Source organism: Haliotis rufescens, unplaced genomic scaffold (genome assembly GCF_023055435.1).
Source record: "Haliotis rufescens isolate VD_foot unplaced genomic scaffold, xgHalRufe1.0.p SCAF_15, whole genome shotgun sequence".
Taxonomy (NCBI): Eukaryota; Metazoa; Mollusca; class Gastropoda; order Lepetellida; family Haliotidae; genus Haliotis; species Haliotis rufescens.
The window spans coordinates 17068970-17081814 of record NW_025963835.1 but is presented as its reverse complement, the minus strand read 5'-3'; the positions used below and the strand labels follow the sequence as shown (position 1 = coordinate 17081814).

Genomic DNA, 12845 nt, shown 5'->3' with positions numbered 1-12845 from the left:
ACATAATCGGGGCAAAACACAATCATAGGTTACTGGCGTGCCGAAGGGACGCAACTCTGCACAGCGAATCGCGGCGCCTTAGACGACTGGGCCACCCGTGCCCCGAAATCAGAAGAAGCCTGTAGGAATCTCTATTTGATTTAGTGTTCCCAAAATCATCCGGCAGACAGTTCCAGATTCTAGTGGCCTCATAAGCATATGAATTTAACCCGAACTTAGAAGATGTTGCCAGGTGAATTTCTACTTTATGTTCCTACCTGAGGAAGTAGGTCGGCTGCTTTAAACCTATCAAATTTTGAATAAGCGTGAGTGAGATTTTTTTTAAAAATGTGAACTTCTGTGCTATGTCCTTCTTAAAAAGGTAAAGGTGTCCAGCTAGAGCAATAATTGTTGCAATATACAGGTTAAAGCATCACCAAAATAACTACTTTAATTTGTGCTGACGCTTTCTTGGTTATGTATTGACAGTAATCACACTTCAGACAAACTGCCTGCACCCAAGCGTACTGGCATGAATTAGAGGTATTAGCATAATACTCACAAATCTGGATATTCGTGACAAAGACGAGCATAATTCATAACTGACAATGTGCGTCTCCTATAATAGTTACTTCAGCTATCAATCACCCCACCCTTGTTTCCGTCACTTCAGCCAGTCAAAAACCAGTTGATCGTTGATCTGTCGAGCAGAAGTGTGACTGTCACGCAAAACATACTTTGAGGGGCTGCCTGTGGTGAGTGTGCATCCTGTTGCTGTGTTCTCGTGTTCCATGTTCCATTTGTCGTGTTACATTTTTAATTGTTTATCAAACTTTCAGGTGTAGCTATCTTGGTGAGACATGAAGTATATTTCCTCGTGCGTTGTGAAATTAGAATTGGAATGAGAATATTTTTCTTTCTGAAACGTATTTTTATTCCCCGGGGTAGAATAGATTCAGGCGACACTGCTACTCGTATAAGGCGACTTAATTGAATCGGATGGTCGGGCTCTGTGACTTTGTGTCCCCGATGGCGTGGACGATTGCTAATGTTTTCAGTCACTCTTTTTTATCTTTATTATTCTCTGGCGTTGACTTTTTATAGTGTACTATAATCTTTAAAGTAAAGGATACTCTAAAATAACTTGAACTTTCCAAAATTGTAAGAGATATTCATTTCTAGTAATAGTTGTATAATCATAATGGTCGAACTGGGAACACATTATTACCGGTAGTGTAACAGTAAATGTTATGACCGCCAACGATCCTGAAGAACGATGGGGGTAAGATGGGAAATTTCAAAGTTGACTTTTTGTGGTTGAGTAGTTTGAAAATACCGCCACGCTTTGTCCAACATTTATTCACTCGACCATACTGGGTATGATTCTACCAATGGCAATTGGAGGGAGTCTGTCCAGCTCCTCTTGCAGCGCCTGGCAATGTTCAGCCATAGTGGCCGGTGGCATGTAACGTTAACGCACACATCTCCATATCAAAGGGGGAAAGGTCTGGGTTCATTTCTGGCCATGGCCTCTATGGATGTCGTCGCCCTGAAAGACAAAACGTCTACCCACACGCCTTGCAAACGGGACAATAAAGGGTTTCCATATGTTGCGCTGATAGTACTGTCCAGTGACCCTTCCAAGCACAGTATGGAGTGGGGTTCGCTCAGTCATTGTGATGCCAACCCACACCATAACCGATCCAGCGCCAAATCTTTCATGAAGCAAATTGGAACTCACCTGAAAACATGGTACATCGCTAGCGACGATTACCCCAGTTTTGACCTTGTTTCAACCTTGACGCTTTTGGCAATTTGACGATTTGTAAATGGCGGCCGTCGAGTATTGAGATGAGCTGGTTGTAGCCTTCTGAAAGGTTGCATCAATTTGATTTGCTGTTTGGGATCTATTTCGTAGAGCCTGCTTTCGGATCAATCGAACCTGTTCTCTTCCCGTTGACCTTGAACGCCTTGAACGGGATCGATCGTCAACAATTTGGGTTTGTTGATACCCGTTCCATAGTTTCCTAACCACAGACTGTGAAACATTCAACTTATTGGTAACTGCACACAAACGTCTGCCAGTTACCAGCATACCAATATCCCGAAGACGCTCCGCGCGAAGACGTCTCGAAGACGCTCCCGAAGACGCCGCAACACTAGGTCATACACAAACAATGAATGGAATCAAATAAATCACAATTCTTTGGTAAGCAGCATCAAGAAGACTGACAGAAATAATGGTACATTAAATGGTACATAAATCGACCTTCCTTGAAAGTCAAAACCTGGAGTGACACCCTAAGCACGCACCAATCACAGCCCAGGACACATCAGTCAGGACATCGATTGCAAACTGCAACTCAGCTTAGGAACCGGTTGCGACAGGCAAATGGTGTGAGAGTACATGCTCAGAAGGTGCGAAATCGTCTGCACAGGTGGCATGTGCGTGCACGACTTCCAGTTGTCATCCAACAACTTACTGCGTGCCATTTGAATTAGAGGCGTCACTGACGTAAAGTAATGTTTTCTCATTCACGACTTCCATGGCCGACGCCAACGTCGTACAGCATGATCGTTGCGGGGGCAGTTCCTTAACGGTTTGGGGTGGTATCACAATGACTGGCCGAACAGAGTCACTGGTCAATACTGTGGGGACAATTTGTTCAACGTGTTTGGTAACGTTTCATCTTTCACGATGATAATGTACGTGCCCATCGTGCAAAGGTGGTAACCCAATTCCTCCAACAGCACAACATGCATGTCCTCCCCCCCCCCCCCCCCCCCACCCGACTTATTAGAAGCATGCCTCGAAACATTCGTGCATGTCTGGCAAACGAATGTGGTCTATCCCAATATTAGTGACGTTGGCTAAGAAATGAGACCTCTTTAACGACCTAGTGCACCACCATCTCATGATACCAACGATGAGAACCCTTTAGATCTGATTGCCTACTCTCCAGCAGATATGATCATATCAGTGAGTGAGTGAGTTGGGTTTGACGCCGCTTTTAACAGTTTTCTAGTTATATCACGGCGTGTCAGCTTAATGTGGGAGGAAAGCCCGAAGTGATGCAGGTCTCAGACGTTTACCACTTCGGTGGAACCCACGAGCACGGGTATGGTGCTGACAAACCTAGAAACATAATTTGGGCGAACCGGGATTCGAACCCACAATCCTAGGTTTCTGGCGTGCCCAAGGGACGCAACTCTGCACAGCGAATCGCGGCGCCTTAGACGACAGAGCCACCCGTGTCCCTTGATCATATCATTTCTATTTGTCAATACCATTTAGATCAGAAGATATGTCTTGATGATTCCCAATATCCTCTACATTTTACATTTCTACATAGTATATATGATGAGTCAAACAAGCGGTTGCCTGGATTAACATGGCATCACGCCATTTCCAGTATGTCTGGTGTCGTCACTGATTTTCACTTACCCATTCATATAAATTTCACCATCATGCCTATTATGGCAATGGAATCTGAATCGGCAGATTTGCGTTGACGTTTAATCTTTATTATATAATAAGTCAGGTCGTTCATATTCATACTGTCACCTATTTTGACCCACTGATCATTTGGCGTCATATTCTCAGGAGAATTCTTTCCCAGTATCGACATAAATGTCATTTTGATTCACCTATTTTTAACTATTATGATTTTAATCTTATAAAAAAGGTTTCTGGACAAACCCGTAATAGTTGCGTCTATACTACGCATACTAGATGAATACTAAATTTCTGTAACATGTGCGTAGTATGGGCTTGTACACTAAATAGTAAACCAATTATGCCTATAAGGAGTACTAAGGGAACTCAAGACATTATTCTTTGTCCATTAACACATGTGTTAACCTCGTATCATCACATAAGGAAGAGAATATATGGATGTCAACTTCTTTATTATGAGGACCACAACGTTTCGGAGTATATGCTTACTCCTTCATTCACCTAATGAAGGAGTGAGCATATACTCCGAAACGTTGTGTTCCTTTCAAAGACCTCGTGTCATCACGTTTCGATACTGAAGCGTTAACACGTGCTCATGATATAGTAGGAATCGTACAATGGATTCTGCTTTCAGCAGATATTTCTTATGATTATGGAAATGTTTTGGTCACTTTTCTTTCAATATATTCTCCATCCGTAAATCCTAATAGTTGCAAAGAAAATTAAAATATCAAATTTACAATGGTTTGATGCATCAAAATTCAGTTACATCCTCACTCGATTTATCAGATAGGAACCTTCATATGTGGAGTTTTTCAATACATAATTACATAATAAACGTAAATCCACCTTTTCACTCTTGCCTTGTCTTTGTTTTTAAAAAAACCAAGCCTCAAAACAAAATAACTTTAAACAGAAAGGAAGAACATTTCCTACCCTTTTAGCTTATCGGCTGGGCAAACTGATATATTGTAAGATTGCGTAAGTTACGGTGTCCACGAAGAACCTCAACACTTCTCTTCTCCTTTGTATATGTAACAGGGGGCACGGGTGGCCCAGTCGTCTAAGGCGCCGCGATTCGCTGTGCAGAGTTGCGTCCCTTGGGCACGCCAGAAACCTATGATTGTGGGTTCGAATCCCGGTTCGCCCAAATTATGTTTCTAGGTTTGTCAGCACCATACCAGTGCTCGTGGGTTTCACCGAAGTGATAAACGTCTGGGACCTGCATCACTTCGGGCTTTCCTCCCACATTAAGCTGACACGCCGCGATATAACTGGAATACTGTTAAAAGCGGCGTTAAACCCAACTCACTCACTCACTAATTGTATATGTAACAAGTTACTTTACATATAAATTATAATGACACGGTTGTCTCTAAATGAAATAGCAAATGCATGCTGCTAAGCTACATTATCAGTTATACAACTTCATTTGGACACCATGTAACTAGCGCAAATCAATCAGATGTGGGTACAAAATGCCCCGTTTTCTCTGAACATTGTGCACACTTCTTGTGCACATTTCATAGTTAGATGAATGCATATCTAAGTTTGGCCAGAGCAGCTTTAATGAGCCTTTCTATGCACTTTTATTTTGGGATGCCATTGGTACACGTTTTGGGACCAGTATTAAAATAGTGCAGGTATAATGTGTCTAAGTTTTGTCCCAGTGTTAAGAGATTATGTTAGATTCATACTTGTCCTCGTTATTCGGGGTTGAAGGGTTGCATATTATAATCGTCATCACATGGTATTCGATGTTTTGCATTCATACTTTTTGTCAGAGATCCTGACTTTCAAGATGCTGATTTTGGGGGTTTTGGTCGTGATTGCGGTGGCTGGGACTGGATTTGATGCCGGTGAGTATTTGGAAACTATTGTAAGCAAGCAAATAAATAAATGTATCATGAAAATAGTTCCTTTTGAAGTCCAAGAAATTCAACTGGGTGATTGTCCTAGATTCTATGGGTGGCCCTCTGGTTCAAGACGTCACAGTTCGCTTGAGCATTTCCACTGAAACAAAACGCCGCTATTTTATGACATACTGTTCAAAGCTACAGTCAAACCATTGATTCATTCCTGAATATGGGAATATTTTTAAGCGTTTTAAAAGTTTTAAAAGCGTTATCGGCCAATATGTACATGAAATGTTATATAAAACGTAAGGAAAAGTTAAGTGCGTAAAGGTTTATCAATTTAACAATTTCATTTTAAACTGTAAGTCATCTTATAAATATGCTTCTTATAACACGTTAAAGAACACCCGATTCCTTCATATTACTTTTGTTTAACTGCGTCCAATGACAGATTAACTATTGTAATATGAAAGAATCGTGTGTTCTTAAGCTTCCTTGAGTAGTATATAATGTATGATTATTGTTCATAATAGCTACTGCTGATTGCGAACGAGGTATGATAATAACAATTTCTTGTAAACTATAATTTAAAACAAATGTTATATTTGGGATTACACTGTCTGAATAAAGTACAAATTCTCGTGCTTTTGGCGGTTGTGTGCCATGGGGGATTCGAACTCACTCCCGCAGAGTAATGCACCTAATCGCCAGCGACCTTATCCCAAATATATCATTTCTTACATTTGACCACTTTCTGAAAGGCATTGTGTATTAATATAATGTAAAAATTGAACATTGAGAGACACTTGTGGTTGTTATGAGATATATGGAACCGGTTGAAACGACAAAAAGGTTCTGACACGTTTTGTTCTTTCTGACACTAGTAAAAGCTCAAAATCCTGCTCCCGCTGCAAAGAAAGCTGCTGTTGCAACTGCTCCTACTGCTGCACCGGCCACAGGACAACAACTGCCGATCTACCGCCCTAACCTGCCGACAGGAAGCTCCGCAGGTGCCTCCGCTGGTGCCTCCGCGGGTACCTCCGCGGGTACCTCCGCAGTTAACTCCGCAGTTAATGCCGGGAGGACAAATCCCCAGCTTGGCCACCCAAGAAGGAGACTGTACAATGGAATTAACCCCTTGTTACTTGACCCTGATCTCATTTACCCGGATCACCTCGTCGATTACTCACTGGGTCATCTTGGGCATCTGAATCCTCTGGGGCATCTGAATCCTCTTGGGCAGCTGGATCCTCTTGGGCATCTGAATCCCCTTGGGCATCTGAATCCCCTTGGGCAACTGGATCCCCTTGCTCCGGGTTCACATCTGCCACCTTTGGCATCTCTTGGAATTGCTGAAGCAGTCTATGGCGACATGTACCCATCCAGCGATTACCTCCTTCAACAGGCCTTGTTGCGTCGCACCTTAGGTACATTCTATCACACTTTGATTCATGCTTTTAGTTTGCTTGTAGTTTTACGCCGCACTCTGCAATGTTTCAGCTGTATGACGGCGGTATGTAGATAATCGAGTCTGTACCAGACAGAGAAGTGAATGGCATCGTGAACAGGCATCAACCAAGTCAGCGAGTCTGACCACCCGATGCCGTTTGTCGCCTCTTGCGACAAGCATGGGCTGCTGAAGACAAGTTCTAACCTGGGTCTTCACAGGGACATTGGTTAATGCAATGTAAATGGTCTTAGATATATAAGAAGTAATATTTTTAGGTTTTATTTTCATTTAGATACATATTCTTGTCCCTGTAGGGATTCTGGTGTAGGATAAGCACCCAGTTAACTATGCTTGCCTGACTAAAAGGGTTCAGGTGATCTGGCGCATTTGTTTTAGAATTGACTTCAATATATTTTGCGTTTATGGAAGAATAGGTATATGTGAGCACTGTGTAAATACGTGTAGCGCATTTACGCAAAGAGTTCACACCGATTTTTATGTTCGTAACTCCATAAACGCAAAAACATATTGAAATCAATTCTTATAAATACATACGTCAACAATAATAACTGCATAGACTGCTGAAAAACTCCGCTAAATGGCGTGGCATTTTCTTCGGTTATGGAAACATAAACGCAAACAAGTTTACTTGAGTGAGTGAGTGAGTGAGTTGGGTTTAACGCCGCTTTTAACAGTATTCCAGTTATATCGCGGCGTGTCAGCTTAATGTGGGAGGCAAGCCCGAAGTGATGCAGGTCTCAGACGTTTACCACTTCGGTGAAACCCACGAGCACGGGTATGGTGCTGACAAACCTAGAAACATAATCGGGGCGAAGTGGGATTCGAACCCACAATCATAGGTTTCTGGCGTGCCCAAGGGACGCAACACCGAATCGCGGCGCCTTAGACGACTGGGCCACTCGTGCCCCCGCTTGGATAGTAAATCAAATGACACGGAATCATTCACAATTTCTGGGCCTTTTCAAATATAACGAGACACGAATATGACCTCCGTGAGGACCTATACTATGATACAGTCGAAACTTGTTGTGTCGAACGCGTGGTGACCTGGAAAAAAGTTCGAGTTATCCGAGATTCGAGTCATCAAAAATCGTACACTACACAAATGTCATGCTTCTTCCTTAAAAGTTGATTTTTTTATGTATAAAATACTGAACCGTACATAGACGAAATGACAGCAGAAACACATCCATTAACCATTGTGACGTAGGAAACCTATAACTTTCATCCCCTGCTTATATCTGTCACATAACAATGCATTACTGGCGTCCAATCTGTCAACCGAAATACTTGTCGGTTTGAATGCAAGTTGAACTGCACGAAGTCCTTGTCATCGCGTCCGTTCCGATTAAATAACGTCCATCACACTGCCTTAACCCGTGACAGCCCTTGTCATACTGATCGTAACTTTTGTGACTGATGTATTGTTTTTGTTGCAATACGAGTGTCGCCAGAGACATATATTGCTATCAGCTTCACAGTCGCGACTGGGAAGAGACATAAAAGGTGGTGCACTAAAAATACTAAATGCCAGCTGCGGTTTCTACCCTATATTAAATGTTCTTTATGTTGAAAACAAAATGATAAGTATAGAAGTACAGACAAGATATGTATGGCGGCTTCTTATTCTATTATGATGCGACGTTTCGGTATAGATCCTTATACGGTCGTCACTCTTGCCTGACAAGGTATAATGGTCTTTAATGGCACGTCGCATCATAATAGAATAAAGAAGTTGTCATCCATAAAATATCTTGTCTTTACTGTTACTTACCAACTTCTTAAAATGCCAGTAAAACCTAATGATAAGTATGCTTAAAAAAAGCTGGATCCGCGTGCTCCAGGGACATATGGACAGTAGATACAGACAGTCGAGTGAAGAATCACCGCTTCTTACTACAGTTGCTTTTTTGCCTTCATGTTGTGTGCTACTGAGACACATTTTGTTAATGCTGTTGCTTGATGTGGTTTATGTTTAGACAAATGAGACATACATGTAGCTGTTACTATTGTCGTCAAATGTGCGTTTCGGTTGCTGGCTACTGAGCCGCCTCTGGTTGCCACATTTGCCAGATATGCATTAGGTTGCTGGCTACTGAGCCGCCTCTGGTTGCCACATTTGGCAGATATGCATTAGGTTGCTGGCTACTGGGCCGCCTCTTGTTGCCACATTTGCCAGATATGCATTAGGTTGCTGGCTACTGAGACAACTCTTGTTGCCACATTTGCCAGATATGCATAAGGTTGCTGGCTACTGGGACACCTCTTGTTGCCACATTTGCCAGATATGCATTAGGTTGCTGGCTACTGGGACACCTCTTGTTGCCACATTTGCCAGATATGCATAAGGTTGCTGGCTACTGAGCCGCCTCTTGTTGCCACATTTGCCAGATATGCATTAGGTTGCTGGCTACTGAGCCGCCTCTTGTTGCCACATTTGCCACATTTGCCAGATATGCATAAGGTTGCTGGCTACTGGGACAACTCTTGTTGCCACATTTGCCAGATATGCATAAGGTTGCTGGCTACTGAGACAACTCTTGTTGCCACATTTGCCAGATATGCATTAGGTTGCTGGCTACTGAGCCGCCTCTTGTTGCCACATTTGCCAGATATGCATTAGGTTGCTGGCTACTGAGCCGCCTCTTGTTGCCACATTTGCCAGATATGCATAAGGTTGCTGGCTACTGGGACACCTCTTGTTGCCACATTTGCCAGATATGCATAAGGTTGCTGGCTACTGGGACACCTACTGTTAATGAACTTACAAGATATGCGTTAGGCTGCAGGCATAAAGCTTGTTATTACATTTGCCAGTAATGCGTCAGAGTGTAGACTACGGTAACATATCTGCGGTAATCGTATTTCTGTCCGCACCCTGTAAATGATTTTGATGTTGACTTGTCGCTTCACAGTGGGCTGTTTAACATTTTTTTCCAGAGTGACAATAACAAAATCATATATATGGAGCGGCACAAGGATACGGTTACTGCAGATAACCGAGAAAGCTGTTAAGAGTTGACGGTTCAGTTGTAGGCATCTCAGACTTGTAAGATGCAGTCCTGCACATGAAGTGCTAATCATTCGTTGCAAGTTACATACGTATCTCTGAATCATATATGTTCGTGTCACCAGGAGCACCACTACCGGAAACAGCTGCAGCAGCATCAACAACAGGTGCAGGAGCTTCCGCGACCTCTGGAGCCACAGGCGCGAGCTACAGTAAGCTTAGTGGTCCATTCATTAAATTTTCAGAGCTATTTTGCCCTTTTATGGAATCTGTTTCGGCTGATCATCTACACTGGTTATTCTCTAGCACTGACAATTACCATCATCACCAAATACAAACTGTTTTAACCGATTTTGAAATCCAATGAATGTTCCTTTAACCAATGTTTGTGATAACGAGTTAAAATTTGTGTGTGAGCCGTGGAAAACAGAGAGCGGGAAGCGTTTGTCTGTCCCAGTAAATCGTCGACATGGCCCGCTGCTCACATTGTTAATATTCGCATTGGTGTTGCTGTAGCATGGATTACTACAGACATACATTCACAGGGTCTCCCCCGTGGTGATTCCGGATCAGAATACGTCCTTAGTACACAATGGTGGCCAGACTCATGACTGAAAGTGTGGCATCTCCATCAACATTGTGAAAGCACTGGTTTGCCCGATGATATAACTTGGAGTGAGTGAGTGAGTTGGGTTTAACGCCGCTTTTAACAGTATTCCAGTTATATCGCGGCGTGTCAGCTTAATGTGGGAGGAAAGCCCGAAGTGATGCAGGTCTCAGACGTTTACCACTTTGGTGAAACCCACGAGCACGGGTATGGTGCAGACAAACCTAGAAACATAATCTGGGCGAACCGGGATTCGAACCGACAATCATAGTGTTCTGGCGTGCCTAAGGGAGGCTATTCTGCACAGCGAATCGCGGCGCCTTAGACGACTGGGCCACCCGTGCCCCCCATATAACTTGGAAGATTTCTCGCTGTGTCGTAAAGCAAGAGAAAAACAGGCAATGAGTGGTCACAGACACTCTGCGACACTATGGCGATTACACATTATATTAAGTGCATGATTTATGCATTCATAACTTACAGTACAGTACAGTGTACAGTCGTGTTTATATTGACAAGTTTCTCTGATTTTATTTTTTTCAAAGGGCAGGTGTATCGATTGATGTTTATGGCAGTGGAAAGCAGATAAACATTGCACTTGATTCAATATTCCATTTCTGATAATATAACCTTGTTTCCTACAGACGGAGGTTATGCCCCATACGACCCCTTCCTTGATCCTTGTAAGTATGACTTAGCGTCAAGTTTATAAATTATATTCAAATTTATTTATATTATCTAACGCTTGTTGTCTCCCCCGTGAGGGCTGGGTTAGAATTGGTCTCCAGCAACTTATGCTTGTCCTAAGAGGCGACTAATGGAATCGGGTGGCCAGGCTCGCTGACTTGGTTAATTTACAGAATGCTTGATTATTGCTGAGTGCGGCTCTAAACAACAAGACCCAGCCAACCAACCAACCAAACAAACAAACACGCAAATATTATGGTTTGTTGATACATGTAACCGACTGCAATTGAATTTTGAGATTTGGCATCAAAATATCATCATTTATCAGACAGTTTCTTACACATTGATGTATTGTTGTATTCATTTATGAGAAAGATTAAAATAAACAATAATGATATTTGTCTCGATCACGTTTTCTCGCTTATAATTCACCCACAGTTAATCGAGATAGTGAGAGTAATAACGAAATTTGAATTATGGTCTAAACTTCATTCTCTAGTACAAAAGTAAAACTTCTTTAAATGCCATAAATTATAAGACTCGGTCGAATGAGACATGACCTTGCCATCTCGACCAATGAGGAATACCGATACATGATGTCGGCTGATCTGTGAGCATAAGAGAGCTAGATTCTCTTCTGAGAGAGACCCGTGAAGATCCGGGGTAGAATAGGTCTTCAGCAACCCATGCTTGCCACAATAGGCGGCTATGCTTGTCTTAAGAGGCGACTAACGGAATCGGGTGGTCAGGCTCGCTGACTTGGTTGATGCATTTCATCGATCCCAATTGCGAGGAGTCCCGTGAAGATCCGGGATAGAACAGGTCTTCGGCAACCCATGTTTGCCACAAAAGGCGACTATGCTTGTCTTAAGAGGCGACTAACGGGATCGGGTGGTCAGGCTCGCTGACTTGGTTGATGCATGTCATCGATCCCAATTGCGTGGATCGATGCTCATGATATTAATCACTGGCTTGTCTGGTCCAGACTCGATTATTTACAGACCTCCGTCATATAGCTGGAATATTGCTGAGAGCGGCGTTAAACAACAAACAAACCAAACCAAATCTTCTGAGAGAAGAGAAGACATTTTGACAACTACCATTACATACAAAAAAATTATCTCAATATTTACCATATACTGCTTGTTGTTGCAGATCTTCTCGGCTATTAAGAACCATCACCACGACATGAGGATCAGCGATTAAAGTATAAGAATCTAAATCTGGAGCTACAATAAAAAAAAATTACTCATTTGAGTTTGTTCCTTGATACAAAACATATTTACACAGAATGATTCTGCAAATGAAAACCTGATTCTTCATGGTAGCAACTCAAAACAATGCTCATCAGTTTACAGCAGATTCGCCGGGTTATAAATACTCATGGAAAGGCTGAAGGTGAGTGTAGGAAGCATGTATTACGCCACAATCAGCAAAATCCATGCTATATCATGGTTTCTTATTAACAGACTATGGATAGCTGAATAATTATTTAACATGATGTTTGTTGTTTGTTTGTTGTTTAACGCCGCACTCAGCAATATTCCAGCTATATGACGGCGGTCATTTAATAATCTGGAGCAGACAATCCAGTCATTGACATCATGAGCATCGATCCACGCACTTAGGATCGATGACATGCATCAACCCAACCAGCGAGCCTGACCATCCGATCGCGTTAGTCTTCTCTTACGACAAGCATAGTCGCCTTTTATGGCAAGAATGGGTTGCTGAAGACCTATGATTCTACATCACTGTAGCAAGCATCACTGCCTGTC

At 42.5% G+C, this 12845-nt stretch overlaps 1 protein-coding gene across 1 annotated transcript; it reads left to right on the top strand.

Moving 5' to 3' along the window:
* Positions 1–635: 635 nt before the first annotated feature.
* LOC124138689 lies at positions 636–12321 on the top strand. The gene is made up of 6 exons (XM_046505462.2): positions 636–734; positions 5221–5295; positions 6177–6719; positions 9899–9985; positions 11025–11063; positions 12223–12321. The coding sequence occupies exons 2-6, from the start codon at positions 5238–5240 to the stop codon at positions 12237–12239; spliced, it is 744 nt and encodes a 247-aa protein (XP_046361418.2). The 5' UTR covers positions 636–734; positions 5221–5237; the 3' UTR covers positions 12240–12321.
* Positions 12322–12845: the final 524 nt, after the last annotated feature.